The sequence below is a fragment of the Acanthopagrus latus genome, chromosome 5 (genome assembly GCF_904848185.1).
Source record: "Acanthopagrus latus isolate v.2019 chromosome 5, fAcaLat1.1, whole genome shotgun sequence".
Taxonomy (NCBI): domain Eukaryota; kingdom Metazoa; phylum Chordata; class Actinopteri; order Spariformes; family Sparidae; genus Acanthopagrus; species Acanthopagrus latus.
Genome location: NC_051043.1, coordinates 10,981,065 through 11,000,278, shown reverse-complemented (window position 1 = coordinate 11,000,278; position 19,214 = coordinate 10,981,065). Strand labels below are relative to the sequence as shown.

Genomic DNA, 19,214 nt, shown 5'->3' with positions numbered 1-19,214 from the left:
ACAGCGATGTGAGTGGGAGGAGAGCGGATGCATCAGCCAGATGTGGAGCTGTTTTTTGGGGGGCGGGGTGCGCATAGGGGTCTGTGGATTGGCTCGGATCGATAAAGCACACATAATAGCTCCGGCATAGAAACCGCAGGATATTTTAATCTATGTAGACGACTCCACAAACCAGCACGGGTGAGGAGGGCACAGCACGTGTCACGTAAATGAGTGGAAAGGGGACATTAATTGGTGTTGCAGAAGCACGACAGATGCTGTAGGGTAAGTCCTGGAGCCACAGGAGAGGTCGGCTTCATTACAGAGCTGCGCTGGTAATAGTGTGTGTGTGTGTGTGTGTGTGTGTGTGTGTGTGTGTGTGGAATAGCTGTGAAATATCTGTAGTCTGGGCGAGAGAGTGGGGGTGTAGCATGTGAGCCTATGGTAATGAGGGAGAGAGAGAGAGAGAGAGAGAGAGACGCGGGTGGACGGTGTGATGCTGTGATGCTGTGCGTTATCTACTGGCTAAATGAGGGTTGTCTTTCCCAGTTCAGGCAGCAAGGCTTCTCCACCCTTCCAGCTCGGATCTGTAATTCACACGACACGGGGCGCCTGACGGATCTCCATTGGGCTTTTGCGCCGGATCTCCCACAGCGCCGCTGAAAACTGCCGCCTCTCCATCACCGAGCCCGTCGGCGCCAGAGGACGAGAAGAAGATCGTGCTTTCCCTGCCATGTGCGGAGCGACATGTATGCGTGATTTCATGCGGTGACAGCGGACAGGGGAATGGAGCAGTTGTCATCAAATTCCTGCAGACGCACCGACGGTGATACATTGAAGGCTGTCGTGTAGAGAGAAGACCTTCATACGCAGCAGCCAATCCGAGACACTCGGGTTGTTGTTTTTTTTGTTTTGTTTGTTTGTTTTTTTATCATCAGCGAAAAGGATCAGTGGTCAGGTGTCGGCTTTTTCATGTCATCCACAACAATGGGGTAAGTGTGATTATTAGCCCACAGACTGACTTGCCTCTCCCCCTCCCTTCTGCATTCCCATCAGCTGCTTCACAGGGTTTGAACTTCCCCGTCATGAGAGCCACATAACGCAGTAATCAACCGGGTGTGTGCGTTAAAATGTATCCCACTGTCTCATATGGCGTCTTATAAATCTGACGGATAGTTCAGGTAGTGCTGTCTGACGTGTGAAACGACTGCTGACCCCTTGGTGTGCTGCACATGAACCCACACATTTCTGAGACGTGTAATGAGGCTGCTGATGACTCTCACCCTTCAGAAGCTGCCCAGGTAAAGTGAGAATGCAAGCAGGCCCAACATGCTGGCGAACAAATGCAGGTGCACAAGTTGCTCCATCATCAAACTTTAAGGATCAAAATAGTGGGTTAATCTGGAGTGATTCTCAAAGTGGGACTGCCTGTGGCTCCTGTGGGTTTTTAGTTTTTTTTTGTTGTTTTTTTTTCGGATGCTCTCAACGAAATGAAGCAGAGCTTATTGCAGTAGAACAACGAGAGAGTGATCAAGGATGCTGCTTTTTCTGGGTCTCTCTGTCCCACTGTTTACTCCGCACCTACATTTACAGCCAGTTATGTAATTCTGACAGAACGCACGTGTAACAAGTGCATTCCTTCTCAAATATTCTCAAACACAGATCCGTGGTGTGTATATATCCAGATCTGGGTCCTGCTCTTGAGAGGGTCTGGGAGCAGTGTATCAGCAGTATAATGCCAGAAGCTGGGGAATGTCAGTAGCTACAGTGACAGTTGCTGCACAAGGCACCAGTGACAGAAAGTGGCTTCCCGTCTCTATGGCAGCACATTGACCGGCTGCTGCCTTACACAGCCTCGACAACAGGCACCCATCAGTGAGATATCTGCCTGTGCACAGCACTGCTCATTTGCATGTCCCCTAACCCTGCGCTCAGCGGTCCATTTCCCCCACCAAGCCTGCCGTCCATTAACAGCTGTCTCCCGCAGTTCATTGTGATTAATTGCACAGCAGGAGGTTAACAATATGGCACAGGCGTGGTGTGATTTCAAGGCATCAGCCAAAACTCCTGCATTAACTATTTACAATACACTGGAGGCCTCCTAGGCGCCCACTCTGCCCTCCTACAGTGTGGGCAGCACATCATTCAGCAGTCTCCCACTCAGTTTTCAGCTCTCCACTGGGCTTTGCCATACTGGTGACTAAGTTACTGTTATGCAACTGACTCAATGACTCAATTGATCTACAGTGGGATAAATTGTAAGCCGTAATTCAAAGCGCCGTGCTGCATACAGTGTGTGTATCAAAGTCTGCATACGCGCAGGTGCAGGAGAGATAAAAGCGTACATAGGTGCGGATCTGTTGTCTGGCTGCCTATCTAGCAGTAACGGCGCAGACAGAGTCATATTTCACTTCCGGGCCTTGTGGCTGAATACCAAGCCACTTACACCTCTAATGATAATGGCACAGAGGATAACACTAGGGCTGGACGAGAACTGGAGATGCCTATCAACTCTCTCCGGTGTGCTCTCGCTTCCTTCGGCAAATACAATCAATGCACAGATGGACTTAGTTTCTCTTCATGTCTTTGTCTTTTGCCGGTTCGTGTGGGTGTGTGTAACCACGAGTGTGTTTACAGGAAATTCTCAGGTCATCCAAGCTGCTGCCAGAAGATAGAGCAACAGGGAGCTCTCTCATTAATGACCTCTCTCTAGCTTAAATAAGACCTACTTCCCTTCAAGCTCCACTCTGTTGAATTAATGAAAAACTCAAGGACAACTTTAAGAGGGAGGCGGGGCGGGGGTAGAGGTAGAGGTGGCAGGGGAAAATTGAGGTCTCCAGAGATTGGACCATTTCATTACACTTCTGTTTCATTAGTTTTTTTTACAGGAAGAGGGGCAGCTGCACAGTTAAAGGGGACACACTGAAGTAAAAAATAAAACACAGCCATTTGAGGTACAAAATGATGCGCATGCATGTTTGTGTGTGTGTGTGTGTGTGTGTGTGTGTGTGTGTGTGTGTGTGTAAGCTGTTGTTGGCCACACAGTGTGACTTGAAGAGTGTTCACATCTGTGCATCAAACCCCTGAAGCGCAAGATGTGCCACTGACAACACCTGTTGCCACTGCTGGGGCTGCAGAAATGTGTGTTCGCGTGTGTGCGTGTGTGTGTGTTCATATGAAATGCCTCGCAGGCGTTGGTGCGGCATTGTTCAACAATCGATACCTAGGTTAACATGTGTAGAGTTGGAGTGTGTGCCATACCTCAACATGTTTTAAAGGATATGTTGACTCTGATTACAGGATAGGGATGTTAAGCCATGCAGGAAGTTTTTGTCCCATATTTTACTTTTACCCTATATACACCATTTTTCTATTACAAGTTATGGTAAAAAAAATAGATAAATGAATACATTTTTATTTGTACATACTGTCTCGATAGCAGTCGACTTGTATTGGCACTTTTTTTCTGTTTTACAAAATTAACCACCATTGAGTTAAATCAGCTACCATAATGATCATTAAAATCTTGAGAAGCTAGTATCTCCATTACAAAGGTTAACTATGGAAAATGAAACATTTCAAAACTCTTCCGTTAATTTTACTGGCAGTAAAAATGTGCATTATATATTAAACTATACTGTAACAAAACATACTGTCTGCCTTTTGCCTCTCTTGATGTGTCTCATACGCCATCCGCCCATTCAGAATCATCATCACCCTCCCACAGAAGTCAGCTGAGGTCTCGGGCACACACTCGCTCATGTGTTTGTTTGACACTTGACCGTGCTTTAAGTCTCCTCACGTTTCTGAAAGTTCAGATTTTAGTAGCGCAGCCACAGTTCATGTAATTGTTTGTAACAAACTGTGTGGCAGTTAAGAGCTTCCCACTCTCCTCATCTTCTCAGCGCTTTTTCCTCACCTACATTTATCACCTCCTCCACGTTCTCCTCACCCCTCCCTCCCTTCTTCTCTCACTCCATCACTCTTCCCCCCCCCGTCTCTCATTCTGCCCGCCTTCTCCCTCTGCTTTAACATTCACGTTCTATCACCTGCCCTTGTGTCATGCAGTGCACTTTGCATGCTAAACACCTCGTCCTCCCCTTCCTCTTCCTCCTCTGTTTTCCCTTCCTCCACCTCCGCCTTTACCACTCATTTGAATCCCACTGAAATTAGCCCCTGGCTTACACTCTTACTTTCCCTTTTTTTGACCCTGAACATGTTAACCCTCTTGTGCTGGGGTGGGAAGCTTTTCTTTACAGTCACTCACATGAATGCACTTCTTTATTGTACTGATGGAAGACAGACAGCATCATAAGGCTTTCCCCGCTGCTTTTGTTGCATCCCTGTTGCTAAATCTGTGTAGCTGCCATGCAGCCTACATGCTACTGCTGCAGTTCATCGCTAGAGTGCAAGAGGATCAGCTCATTCTGAATTGACCTCCATGCAATCCCATAGCCGTAATTCCATAAGGCTATAGGCTCAGACCAGCATCAGTCTAGAAAACACTGTGGTGGGAGCATGTGTGATGATCTGATGCTGTTCGTGTTATGGATCCGCCCGGTTTTGAGGAGGCAAGATGTTAGAAATGAATACATATTTTTTGTCAGAAAGCAGCTTCCGACTTTAGTCATTCCATCATTTATTTTGCTGTCGTTTCAAAGTTCGGTTGTAGGAGTAGGTATTGCTTTTTTTGACAACTGGTGGTGGGTGTCATTTTGGAACAAAACTCTTTGGCATCGACGCTGATGTAAAATTCCAAGCACAAGAATGTTGCGGCGTTTGGTACGAGCACAATCAAGCAACGAGAAGCGCAGCATTTGCCACAGCTCCATCGCATTATGCAATGACAAATGTTGCCGGTTGCCAAGCGGCTATTGCACAGATCATACGGACAGGCCGTGGCAGTGTGATGTGTGCTTGGAGGGAGCTGAAATGACTCACAGTTCCGCCACTTACACTGCTGTCGATGATTATGATAATTCGCGCACAGTACTCCACAAGCAGCTTTGTGGAGGGACATTAATCATCCCAGATTCACTCCCTGACTTCCTATACTCTCACCATTCCCCATCATTCTCTTTCTGCTCCTGTCTAACTTCTCCCTCTCTTTCTCTCCCCCTGTCTCCATGTTTTTCTTTCTTTCCCAGTCTTGGCTAATCACACACAGGAGGGGTGCTGCTGCTGAATTTTAATATTCATTTATACAGCAAGCCTTTGATGTCCCCCATCACCCCCTCAGTGCAGTGTAAGCACTTCTCTATCTCCTGCTCTGCCAGCACTGCCAGCCCAGAATATCTCCCTCTGCACCCTGCGCTGCGTGTGTGTGTACTGACTGTAGATATTACCCAAGAAGCCCCAACAATGCTGGGATATATGAAGGCATTGTAAGAGCAAGCCGAGGAGTGAAGGAGAAATGGAGGAAGGGTGAAGGTGGCATGTGACTGACGGGTTAATGGCTAGTCAAAAAAACAAATAAGACTCTTATATAGTGACCAATATTAATACGATGGAAAACTCCTGCTTGAGTGTCACATAAAGGTCAATAAGGAATTAAGTCTTTGCCCATCATGGAGTTTTGATCATCTTCTGATCCCGGCTCCCAGACGCAAATCCATACGTACACTGAGCTATAAACACGGATTTGTTATTCCGTCACGTCGGTGCCCATCGTGCGTGCATGTTTATGTGTGCACATGTATCAGGAGTGTCTGTGTGGAAAGTGCAGCACTGTGGGGTGTGTCATTGGTAGTTAACCATGGCCTACTGTCTATATTTAGCCTTAAATCCTCTCCTTTCCCCCCTCCGTGCTCCCCTGTGTGACCCTCACTCAGTGCTGCAGGCATTCCCATATCAGAGCACTGAGACGCGCCACTGCCTTACACAGAGAGGAAGACAGAGCGAGTTTCTGTTGAGTAGCTGCCCGCATTTAGTGTGGTGGTTTACGAGTAGAGAGACAGCGTATGACAGAAAGTGTAGGCCTTAGGTGCGCGTGGGAACTCTGCCGTAGTCTGTAGGTTAAGATGCTGTAGCAGGTCTTCCATATGTACGAGACAATGAACATATGTAGTGGTCCTTTCACAGCTTCTCTTTCTGTGGTGTAATCATGGAGGATGGCGAGTTGGTGTTGCGGTTGCCAGGGCGATCTGACTCCCCCGTGGGCAACAGAGGTTTCGTTTCTGGCAGTGGGTTTGGTGAGACGCTGGTACTGCGGCACAAAGAGGTTCACAACTTCTTCTTCGTCCCCTTTAGGGAGCAGCCCATCTACAGCACCCGGGCCCACGTCTTCCAGATCGATCCAAACACCAAGAAAAACTGGCTGCCTACCAGCAAGCATGCCGTCACTGTCTCCTACTTCTACGACAGTACGCGCAATGTCTACCGCATCATCAGCCTGGATGGCACCAAGGTGAGCGGCCAATTGTTATCGTTCACCTTCCACAGTCTGTTGCACATCTGCGTTCATTTTGTTATGAAGAATTCAAACAGCCTTCCAGGATTTTTTTTTTTTTTTTTTACGGTACTGTGATCTACTGAGTGTTAATGGTGTAAATAAACTCTACACTGGATTCTAATGTGCAAACATGTCTTAAAAGAGCTCATCGCTGCGGTCAGTCCCAAGACCGGCAGCTCACGTTTCAATGTGTGAATGCATGCAGCCACTATATGTAACGTCTGTGTGTGTCTGTCTAGACTTCAGAGTCCACACTTTATGTCTCGGGATTTTCTTGTTAGAGATCCAAGAGGGATATATTTGCTTGGCATGGCGTAATCGAGGTAGAGGTCGGCATGACCAAAGGCAGAGCAAGTTTCTTTATAGGAACGGATCAGTGGCACACATGCACACCCCGCGCCAGTTATGGAGAGGGGAGGGGTGAGGCTAAACGAGAGAAACAGATGACAGAGTGTGTGGCAGGAGAAATAACTCTGGTGGCAAAAAGAGAAAGGTGTGAAGCCAGGAAAATGAAAAGGTGGGAAAGGTGTAGAATTGATGTAGATTGATTGAAGTAACCATTGCATCATACAGTACTCCACAACTCACTAGATATTTGAACACTTAATTCATCTATTGTGTAATGCACACACTCACTGACTGCTACCCTTCCCAAACCCATCATTAATTATTGATGCCAACCAGAATGTCAACCAATATACAACACTACTAATTAATCAGACATAAATTTGTTCTCCATTAGTGTTATTTAACAAAGGATGTTGAATTACATAAGGGGCACCCTTCTATTTTGGCTCATGTAAATGAAAGGCTGGAGATGATCTATATATTTCTTCATCAAACATTGTCAGTCGGTCCAAGTTGGTTTCTTCTGAAGATGTAAAGCTTTAGGAAATAGTCATGGTTGTAAACTTCAGCTTTTAAAAAGGAGCATTCATTTTAGCAAACACTACTCAAACTAGGGTGAATAATGCATTTGTTGAGAAATATTTTCAGCTGCAGATTTGGTGCCGAATCTGCAGTTTAAGGACTCAAAATAATCCACACTGCCCAACCTGGTTATTACAATTCAGGCCAAAGTTCATAACTAATGCAATATTGTAATAACAAAGCAATATGTCAACCAGTGCTGTGTCCCACTGATGTGTTTCCAGCAGTTTTTGGACAACACTTTCCAATTTAACTTTGGAAATGGACAATAGTTGTTGGTTTTGGTTTTAGGTCATAGGTTTGTTGACAGTAAGGAACATATTAAATATCACCAGACCTAGCCCTTAACTTCAGGCTCACAGTACTTCAGCATTCATGTTTGCCTTTTTCACCGCCGCCACTTAATTTCCAAGTTTCTCCCCATCAAACATTTCTCTCTGCCGCTCTGTCTCCACTACGTGTGTGCATACATGTGCTCATGTCTGACTGTTGCTCTGCAGGTACAGCTGATGGCGGCTTGCTGAATCCTTCACCATTTGTTCAGATAAAGTATAGCGCTGAAACTATACTTTATTTTTCAATAGCAAATCAGTAGCAATTACTTTATATATTTATTTGCTTAATAGATTGTTCATTTAGTCTATAAATGGTCAGAAAACTGTGTAAAATGGTCATCACTATCACCTAGACCCCCAGGTGATGCACTAATAGGGACCTTTTCGTCCAACCACCAGTTCAAATCCAAATAATATTTTATTGAATTAGAAGCTGGAGGAAAAGACTGTTTGAAATTTTCACTTGATATATATCTGAAACAATTAGCAAAAAGTTTACATTTTCTATCATGTGGCACTTCTGCAGCACTGACTCAGGAGTCTGAGAGACACTCCTTCAGGGCACTAATACCAATAGACATTAAAAAGTGAAAGTATATATGCGGTAAAACTTTTAGTGTGCAAACTGTATGTCTCTCATACAAAAACAATATAATGTTTCATTGACATTTGCATCTTAAATGTTATGTGAATAATAATAATAACAATTCAGACATACAAAAAGCAAATATTTCCTTGCCCCTCTTCAGCTGATCCCCTCTTGTACACACACACACACACACACACACACACACACACACACACACACACACACACACACACACACACACACACACACAATAAACACTCTACAGTGATAAAGTTTATTCAATATGTATTAAGTGGGTTACCTCTGTCCTGCAGGCAATAATCAACAGTACCATCAGTCCGAACATGACGTTCACAAAGACCTCACAGAAGTTTGGCCAATGGGCGGACAGTCGAGCAAACACTGTCTATGGCCTGGGATTCTCCACTGAGCATCATCTCGCCAAGGTACCACCCCCATATCAACACACACACACAGACATTTACTGTAAACCTTTTAGCATCAATCACAGGGTGGCTTCACTTCTCCTTTTCTCAGCTAGTCCCTGTGAGAGGACAGCATTACAACTTAATTTTTCATCATTTAGCTTCTCTTTGTGAAAGTAATGTATACCTGTGTGTTCAATTGTGCGTCTGTGCGTGCGAATGTGCATGCGTGTGTGCGTATGTGAGTGTGTGTGAGCAGGTAGTGGTTTCTCTCCTCATAGTTTAGTTATGCTCTGTCATGAACTGGAGCGGTGCCATCCAAAGTCTGAGAAAGTAACCTGATGAGGTCACCAGGGTCATCTCAGTTTAGCTTGGTATTTGGTATTTGGTTTGGTTTTGGTTTGGGGCAATTTTAAAAATTCTGTTTCTCACAAGGCCCCCAACTTTCTGACAGCCCAACACTAAACTGCTTGAACACCCCTGCAAGAAGTTAGCGTGTTGAACACAGAGCTTTTGCACCAACTGAGCCCTGCTTAGTGACCAGCTGAAGATATGTGTCTCATTATTGGACTATAAGGTGGACATTTAGTAAAGAACAGTATGTGCACTCAGATGTTGTCCCCAGGTAAATAAATAAAGAATCAATAATACATAATAATTCAACAATAATTGGCTTGATTTGTATCCATTAATCCATTATTTCATATTCTATGTGAAGATTGCCTAGTGTCACTGAACTATGATGAAATATGTACACATGCAGTATATCATTTGTTCTCAAGTCTCTCTTGCAGAACAATTAATTTTAATGAGAATAAGATGTCATTAAATAAATGTAAATTTGATTTGAAATTGAGTTCATTATCAAGCTTTGTATGTCACAAACAAGAGAGAATAAAAACAATAGTAGTAATATATATATATGTATGTATATTCATGCTAAAAAATTCCTCAGCTTTGCCAGCTTCTCAGCTTTACAGTGTCTGGGGCATTTCAATATGCAGTTTTAACAGACACCTACCAGCCAATTAGAAGTATTTTCTGTTGCTTAAAGTTGAAATAATCTGATTCACTTCTCAGATGACTGTTCCACCACCCCTGTAGCACTTAGACTGAGAACTCCTGCATTGAGATCACGGTACCAGAACTATGATATTGCACTCAAGTGAAATGATATTGAGTTATTTGTGTCTGCCACTAATGGCAGACACAAGACGGCTCCAGCAGAGTTGTCAATTTGATTTCCTCACCACTCAGCCCTCCGTTGCTCTAAATTACTCTGCAACACTGTGGGAGTAGTGTCAGCGATGAACCACACCCTAAAGGGACATTGGGGATATGTGCTTCCATGTATCTGTGTTTATATTTGCTCAAAGCCCCTCAGCTGAGCTCACCTTACTGCTTCAGGCTGGCTGCATGTATCTTTACTCTCGACTAAAATAACCCCAGAGATCCACTTCAGCTGCTGACAGCTTCTGATTAAAGGCAAAAAACACAACGAGGAAAACACAAAGTCACAATCCTCATCGCTGTGTATGTTTGTGTGTGTGCATATATACAGGTCAGGAAAAGTGACCCAGTTAGCTCATGTTTCTGCTGAAGCATTATGGGTAAGGGCCTTCTTTGCTAAGTTCCACTGTGGGTTGTTATTGGCAACAGCTTTCCCTAACCTTGCCCTGGCTTCACTGCTGACCTATTACACTGTTCTGTGTGTGTGTGTGTGTGTGTGTGTGTGTGTGTGTGTGTGTGTGTGTGTGTGGGTGTGTTGGGGGGTGGGGGTGGGGGGGGGGGAGTCCACGCACATATGGCTTTACTGAACAGATTAAACCATATTATCGTATGAATTACAGCCCATGCTGATGTCTGTCCTCTGTGTCCAGTTCGCAGAGAAATTTGCGGAGTATAAAGAAGCAGCACGGCTTGCTAAAGAGAAGAGTCAAGAAAAGATGGAGATGGCCACGTCTCCCTCTCAGGTACGTCAACACTCATCCTACTCACCACCTTGCATCACAGTCTACCAGAGTGTGATTTTTTTCCCTTTGGTGATGTTGACTTTGACTGATTATCACAGGAGGCATAGGGGCACGTTCATAAAATGACAGAAAATAGATACAAAAAGACGTTTAACTAGAGAATGTTTCCGAAATGTTGATGCCAGTAGTAGTAGTATTGCGATATGGTCCTAGCATATAACTGCGCTGTCTGTGTAGTAGAAAGACAAAAATATTCTTGAAATTGGTGATACATGAAAAGAAAGAAAAAGGGTTCCCTCAAGCTCAAAAGGGAGTAAACAAACAACAACCGCAATACACTGCTCTGCACCGGACCAATAAACACACTCTGAAGGATGTAGTGCTATGAATTGGGTGCTGCTGGGTTTAGTAAGGTCTCCAGTCATTGGCACCCTCGTGGCATGGTCCCTTCAGCTGGTCACAAGATAAATATGAGGGCTTGTGAGATGATTAATGAGGCAGAAAAGAAAACAAATTGTGCTATAAAAGTTTAGATCCACTTTTTGGACTTTTCTTACCTAAATGTTGCGGCTTTGGCCTTGAAGTGTAACTTAGAGGGGACATTTCTGTTTGGCAGAAATGCTAATTTGGAGACATGTGAATTTGGGAAAGTCCCAACCAGACAACAAGTAATAAATCACAAGTTTTGTCTTTAAAAAATGCACATTGTTTTATATGTTTAATATGTTAAACATTAATGTTGTGGTAAAAATATTAGTTTTTCTGAAATGCATCATAATTTCTCTAATGATTTATTAAGTACAAGTAGAAAAAGGTTAGGAATACAGCCTTTACATAATATACATCAATATGGTACACTTTCACTGTATGTATCCACCCTATACATTAAAGGAAAAGGACAAAAGCTGTCTGTGAACCCACCATAAATTGGAGAACATAATTAGCCTGTATGTGCAGTATTTGTTTGAGTGGGGTATCTAATAACGTAGTGTTTTAGGGCATGTGTAACTGTGTCTGAGAGAAAATTAGCTTGTTTCAGAGGAGAATCCCAAGAGAAATCTGTTCTTTAATCTAAAGGCTGTTAACAGGCTTCATGTCCTCATCCGTTCATTATGGATGCGAGAGGAGCAGCCCCCTGCAGTACTGTGGTCTATTACTTGTACTATTAACGCTGCGGCCCACATGGGCTGAAATGCTACAGTACCTTTGCTACAGTGCCTCCCGTGGGAGAGTGTTTTTAATGAAGCCAAGTGGACAGCTTCCCTCTCATCGGGGGTTGAAGGCTGCGTGTGCTCTGGCCACCGACACACTGTGGCGGCGAAAGTGGCGTTAACAGTCGAGGCTGCGGCGTTCCTGCTACAAGCCTGCAGTGGTCCACTGACGCTGTCTGCTCTGTTTCACTACCGTTCGTCACTTTCACCCACATGCCTTCTGGCCTTCTTTCTAACCTACGGATCCTCTCGTTGCTGTCCTCTAAGGAAACTAGAAAACACAAATTAATCCACTTAAAGCTAAATGCTATATGCTGGTCCCCATAGGCCAGACCCCAGTGGAAGTGCACCATGAGCCATTTAAACGGTATACTAATTCAAATGGAGTGCAAAATGTAACCCCCGCCTTAATCTTCCTCTTATCTCTCACTTCCTTCCTGTCCATTAGAGACGTACAGTCAGTGTCATTGTGCTACTATATGGTACCCAGACCCCGAGTCTTAATAGCCTTGTTTTATGTGTGTGCAGCCGCTAAATGATTTGTCTCTTTGTTTCATTCTGTGGTTGTATGGGATATAAAGATAAGCAATCATCTGTAATTCTGCAATTTCCCAGAGCTACGCTAAATGATTTACTAGCCTATAGGCATGTGGAACTGCTCGCTAAGACGCCCAAATTTGTAGCACCATAGCAGGAGCTTTGTGGGTGTGAGAGAAGGCATCTGCATCCCCTCTGAAAACACACAAACACACCTCTATTGTTTCTCGTGTTTGCTCCTTACAGGGGAAGAATGATCCAGTTTAATGTATGAGATTCTTGTTTTTGTCTTGTTGCCTTCTTAGATAATAGGAGTTTGATGAGATCACTCAAGTTTATGACTGTACATTTTAAATATGATGAATGATTAGTTAAGTAAACATTTGATACAATCACACAAACACTTTTGGTATTTATCTTTTTTTTTTTGTTTAATTGTTTAAGTCATTTTCAAGGGAAAAATTGACTATTAGATTACTGTTAAATAATTATCATTGGGTTTTGGTCTGTTTATCTGATAAACCAAGAAATTTGACAACATCATCTTGGGCTCTGGTGCTGAGGATTTATAGGCTAAACAATCAATTGAGTAATCCTATATCTTTCAGCTATGGCGTCTATCTTTGCTCAATCTAAATACAACCCGGTCCTTCTCTATTTCATCTAAACAAATCACCATTTCTACTTTTGGAAATGTTAAATGCACCATTTCGTTTGCACCTAAGGCTGTTTCTCTGGAAGCAACCAGGCACCTTGGGAACTAGAATGTATCAGATGTTAAAGCTGTTGTGAACCTGCTATGAATTTAATCATTACTATTTTAAATGAGTTACTTAATTATCATGTAGATATTTAGCGCAAAATTTAACAAATGTCTAAATTTGACTTGTTAGGTGTAGAGCTTTCCAAATAAAAGTTGTGTCTTTCCTCAAAATCACAACTGACTGAATAATTATTTGATGTCTTTTGTGGCAGTAACAGCTGAACAATCTTGTTTCACATGTAGGAGTCTCCAGGAGGCGAGCTCTCGTCACCTCTGACCCCGGTGACTCCGCCCATGGAAAACATCAACGGCACAGATGAAATCTGTGACACGACTCCCAATTCAGACGCCCTTCCAGGGCCAGCGCAGAACGCACTGGCCTTTGCACACAGGTACATCCAGCATCCATCATGATGTGTTCACTGTCCTCTGTTGACATGTTTACTACAGATGTTACTGCACTCAGACAAACATAGTACACACGAACAATGCAAACATAGATGAGTTTTTTTCCCTGTTTTTCTGAAGCAGAGATATATACCTCTCTTTTCTATATCTTTGTTTTTGTCCACGTGCACCTACTTATATACGTTGCATGTCAGCATGGTAGTGAACTCCCTCTATTCACTGCTGCTCTCTCGTGTTTTTCCTCTCTAGGGAGCAGTATAAGACTTGTCGGGTCTGCTCTTTCTGATAGGGATGTCATTCAGTCCTGACTACTGCGACATCATAACTACGCAAAAAAAAAAAAAAATGTTCAGGCACAAACTTCCAAAAAATAAGATCCTGAATGCAGGTCAGCGACAGGGTGGGTCCTCTTTACAAAACCTGATGCCTGCTTGTTAGGTGCTAACAGATAAGGTAACAACAGCGTGCCATCGCTCCGGTCAGGAGGAATATGGGTGCAATGAATTATATCGGCGACATTCTTACTCACACACTTCACTTGGACCAGCAAAAGATGCTATTTTAAGTGTTTCTCAGGATTGACTGAGGATTTGTCCATTCTGAGCATGCTTGGTGTTCTTTACTCACATATATTTATAGTCTTATGTTTGCCTACTGCGATGCAATAATATCTCTATGCATGCACCAGTACTGTTGTATACATTCCTGCTGTCTTTGTGTCCTGTTAGCGGACTTCAAACTGAAATTGATAATGCATTTTTCCCTGTGATTGTCAGTGCTGTTTCATATACAGTAGATTGTGTAAGATAAAGAGGTCAAAGTGCCATGTAAATATGTGTGATCTGTATAATGGCTCTCTGAAGAGGTGTGGCTAAGAGGTTCACCACCAAAAAAGGTGGCGATGGAGCATTTATGTAAGGCTTATATAACATACTGTGGGTAGTGGGAGGCAGAGAGAGAGCAGGACAGATCGACACACAGAGTGTATGTGCGTGTGCGTCTGTGCGTGTGTGTTTCAGAAGAGAGAGGTGCATTGTGTAAAGTCTGTACATGAGTCACTGCTACCTAAACTGCCACCAACTGCACACACACTCACTGCAATAAATAAACAGAACGGGAGGGTTTGAACAATCAGTTTGAGTCATTTGAGTGAGTGTTTTTTTACCTCAGGAGAGGAAATGTTCCCATCTACTGTCACCTGTAGTCAACTGTACACAGGTCTTTTCATTTGTAAACTCTCTGTAATCTTGTGTTACTCGTTCAATTATTTCTCTGGCTGAGATTCTTATTAATTAAAGATATCAATCAATCTATTTATGTATTATCATTCTTTTCTGCTTAACTTTGGATGTCTGAGAGGAGACGCAAACATTTTTCCGATATCAAAGGTCATTGTGGAGATCATAGGAGACAGAGGTATTTTTTTTTTTGGTAGTGTGCTAAGATCTGTAAAGCTGTGAACATGCCTGAGCGCAAATGCTTAGAATTCCCCACTGCTTCATCATGAACTCTGTAGGGCTACACAGATCTGAGTGTGCAGCGAGAGCGGGGTGTAGAGAGGACACCCACTGCCTGCTGCAGCATTGCTGCCGATGTGTCTATTAATGCTGCATGCGTGGGAGACAGGGTCGACTCTCAGCATTCGCGATGGCAACCACGGATGTAACAAGCAACCTCAGTCTCACATTTTCTCAGAGGCATATGCAGAAAGGGCAGATGCTACTGTCCAGATATTTTACCAAAAAACGCAACCCCTTTTCTATCTCTCCTCTCTATAATTCTTCCTCAATTTGATACCGACTGTGTGCATCCCTTCACATGTCTGACACCTTTTACAGTAGCTCCATCAGCCCCTCGTGCGTCTCAAACTGCAGTTAGAATATTATTTTCTGTTCATTTTTGTAGTGGCGCGTAACCTTGTACTTGATTTAATAGCCAAAAAGAAAATGATACATTATATGTTGTTTCCTTACATGATGATACTTAATGAGACCTCTACAATGGTCCTGGTTAGTTTCTCTGCCGTGTCTGGATTTAGATGGTGATATCATATACACCATGCTGGTGCTTAGCTGGGCTGTGTGGGCAGGTATGTGTGGGTGCAGGGGGGCGCATGAAGACAGAGGAGGATGAGCTGTGTGCAGGGCTATGAGAGAGTTTTTTTTTAAAAATTGAACGATGTAGGCGTGTTTGGCAGGTCTGCAGTGGAGTCGTTTTTGAATGGTTTTTCTGAATATTAGAAGACCTTTTGTTTGGGACTGCCTCGGCTGTCTGTGAATGGTCCTCTGGTGTTGGAGAATGTAGGCGTGTGTCAGTGGGTTGGTGGTAGGCTTGTGCGCACGGAGACGATGCCGATGTCATACGTCAGGGTGCCACGAGCGCCTCCGTTCCTCCAGTGCTGCCATGGCAACTGCTCAGGCTCCCTGCTTCTTTAAGTGCTCTGCGAGAATGAAGGACCTACCTGAGAATGTTCAGCGGTCAGGACGCAGCAGAAAGCGCACGAGGGCTCTTGAAAACCGTCGGTGTCCCACAAGTTTATGTTTTGTGTTTGGTATCTTTATCAAGCCTAGGAGGATAATTATTGTGCTTAACGTTGTGAAGTAGTAAAAGGACAAAAAAAGAGAGTTGATGTTTTATTCAAGGGTCAGCATAATGGCAGCAGGTACAAAAATATACAGGATAACACAAAAATGTTCAGAAGTAAATCCAGAATGCATCAAATTAATTTAAAATGCAATAAAGAATAAATTTGATACCCCACATAGTCTGTTATTGTGCTGTCTCTTGCCATGACATATTCAGCTTCAGGTGGCAGAATATTGTTCACAAGAAACTTTAACACAAATGCAATTTTTTGTGACAGATAGAGAATTAAAAATATATGTTAATCAAATATATTACATGGGTTCACAGTTTCAGGCTGATACAAACATATTTCCTTCTTCAGTTCAACATCACAATTGGCCTAGAATTACATAATGACCAGCAGCTGGAAATTATAAAAAGCTAATAAAATCATTAAATGATCAATCAACTCAATAAAAGACATGCATATTATGCACATAATAACATCATCATTACAAGCAGTTCAGTGATACAGCAGCAGCTAACTTACCCTCCATGTGTCTCACACACCTTTAGCCCCTCTCTTCTTTCTTCGGCCAGAATTGTGCTCGACTGCCCTCCTGAAACCTTTCAGCCAGGGTAATTTAATGAAGATGAACACCAGTGTGAAAACATCTTGCACTCTTTTCCCTCCTCTAATTCTCCCTCCATCGCTCTCCCATGCCTTCTCCGTCTGTCTCCATCCTCACATCTTGACGTCCCGCTTGCTCTCCTGCTCTCCGAGCTGGTGTGTGGGGTTTATACATTGGCGGGGCTGCATGCTTTGGTGACAGCATCGCTCCTTGTGTGTCTGTCTGTGTGTGTATGGGAGTGAGCGGTTGTGTGTCAGTTGATATGTGCATGTGTAGGATGAAGTGTCGTCTCCCTCCTATGCGTCACACACGCAGACACACTTGCACTCACAAGAGGGGGTGGCTGTTGTGTAAGAACTGAAGGCGCCGTGGGAGTCATGAGTGAATTAGATCCGGGCATTTCTTTCTTTTACTCTTCGCAGAGTGGGTGTTATGGCATAGTGGAGTACTGCTGCAGTGTGTGAGCATATACTGTATATGTGTGTGTGTGTGTGTGTGTGTCAGTGAGGGGGCAGAACAGAACTGAATACAACATTGTAATGGGTCATGCACAGACCCTCTTCACTCCTTGAGAGAGCTAAGCTCCTTTTTTTTCTGTTTTTCCTGCGCTGTGAGGAATTACTGTGAAGTATGTGGGAGTTGGAGCTCCTTTTCAAAGGAACTTGACTCGATGTCAGTACTCAACACCGTTCAGGTCTCTCATACATTCTGTTGCCCTAGTCATGCATTATGTGAGAGACAGGGAGTGTGCATTACGTAAATGAATGCCTGCAGTGCCCAGATCTAACAGGGGAGATGCACAGCAGAACACATTTCCCCTCCAGAAAGTTGAGTGTATGTACACATAGCTAATATTACACTTCAACTCTGAACTATCGACCACCCGGCCCATATGCAAGTATTTCCCCCCCACCAGTGTTTTTCTCCCACACATGCCCCTCCATTATAAAATTCAATCACTTCTCCCTTATCTCTCATCTCATCTTCTCGTCTGTGAGTAGCTGGACCAGATTAGGCTCCAGCCAGTCTGAGGATATAATCTCAGATTACAGCTCATGTGGCAGACAGCTGCTTTCACAGCTACTGGCCTGAAAGTGCCGACCTCCGGCTTGAGTGCCTGCTTCAACCTTTATCAGCCTTCAGTACTGGAGCAAAGGTGGATGGATGGATGCATGGCTGAATTGGGTTTGCTGGGCACAGGCACATTGGTGTAAGGGGCTGTGGGGCCCTGGGATTTGCCTGCAAATTGTCAATCCAAGAGAGGCAAATACACAATAGCAGTACTTGTAATGAACACAAAGAAAATGAAAATGACCTCTGAGACTCACAATGACCACAAAGAGATTTAAAACAACTACAGAGAAACTCAAAACCACCACAAAGTAGACCAGTAAGAACAACAATTCAGCATTACCACAAAACAACCGAAAGTAGACCAATAGATTCATAAATGGATGGATGGATGGATGGATGGATGGATGGACCCTTACCATATAAACAACTTCACACTGATTGATTGATTGATTGATGATTTTTCAGACATCTTTAATCAGATACACCCGAAACTATCTAAACATAAGCACCTATGTTTAGATAGTTTTGGACCCTGTTTGTGGTACTCTGACAGTCTGTTCATACCTGTGTTCTGCAGCCCCGCCATGACAAAACACTGGGAGGCTGAGCTGGAGGCACTAAAGGGGAACAATGCCAAGCTAACAGCAGCTCTGCTGGAGTCCACAGCCAACGTCAAACAGTGGAAACAACAACTGGCTGCCTATCAGGAGGAGGCCGAGAGACTACACAAACGGGTGAGGGACAGGACACAGGAATGCTTGTTTTCGTGTGTGATTCATTAAAATCAAACAGGTGTGATCATTTGGAAGGGACGGTGTGAAGTGAAGATGAGAGGATGGAAGAAAAACAGAGCATTTTTGTCATGAGGGAGAGAAAGGCAGGGGTAGTCTGGAGATGAAACATAGGATTCTGCTGTGCCAGTCACTCCCTGTGGATCTAAATCTCGATCAATCAAATTGTCCTTTTAGGTGACAGAGCTCGAGTGCCAGAGCAACCAGACCCCGGTGATCAAATCCCAGAAGACTGAACTCAACCAAACCATAGAGGAACTGGAGACTACACTAAGGGATAAAGAAGAGGTGTGTGTGCGTTGCTAAAATGTGATGGCTCATGCAACATCACCCTACATTCTTGCCATAATAATCTGTTTTTTTTTTCCCCCAGGAAATGGAAAAGTTGAAAGAAGAATTGGAAAACATGAATGACTTGATGGAGCAGAAAGACACCCTTACCCAGAAACTCGAGGTGAATGACGAGGGCTGTGATTATTCTCCAAAGTGCTGGTGCACATGTTGTCATTATTTACCTCCTAATGTCGCGATCCTACCGACAATGTGTCTGT

At 43.8% G+C, this 19,214-nt stretch overlaps 1 protein-coding gene across 3 annotated transcripts in view; it reads left to right on the top strand.

The window, feature by feature from the left end:
• The first annotated feature begins 76 nt into the window (after positions 1-76).
• Positions 77-19,214, top strand: part of homer1b (homer scaffold protein 1b) — a 22,902-nt gene continuing 3,764 nt past the window's right edge. The window contains exons 1-9 of one of the 3 annotated variants that reach the window (XM_037097706.1): positions 77-264; positions 529-971; positions 6,229-6,385; positions 8,599-8,730; positions 10,590-10,682; positions 13,437-13,585; positions 18,450-18,606; positions 18,841-18,951; positions 19,037-19,117. In XM_037097706.1, the coding sequence (XP_036953601.1) occupies positions 952-971; positions 6,229-6,385; positions 8,599-8,730; positions 10,590-10,682; positions 13,437-13,585; positions 18,450-18,606; positions 18,841-18,951; positions 19,037-19,117 (900 nt within the window). In that variant the 5' untranslated portion in view covers positions 77-264; positions 529-951. Of the gene's footprint in view, positions 265-528; positions 972-5,802; positions 6,386-8,598; positions 8,731-10,589; positions 10,683-13,436; positions 13,586-13,850; positions 14,915-18,449; positions 18,607-18,840; positions 18,952-19,036; positions 19,118-19,214 lie in introns of those variants that run through there. The other 2 variants (XM_037097705.1, XM_037097707.1) reach the window with 2 other exon arrangements.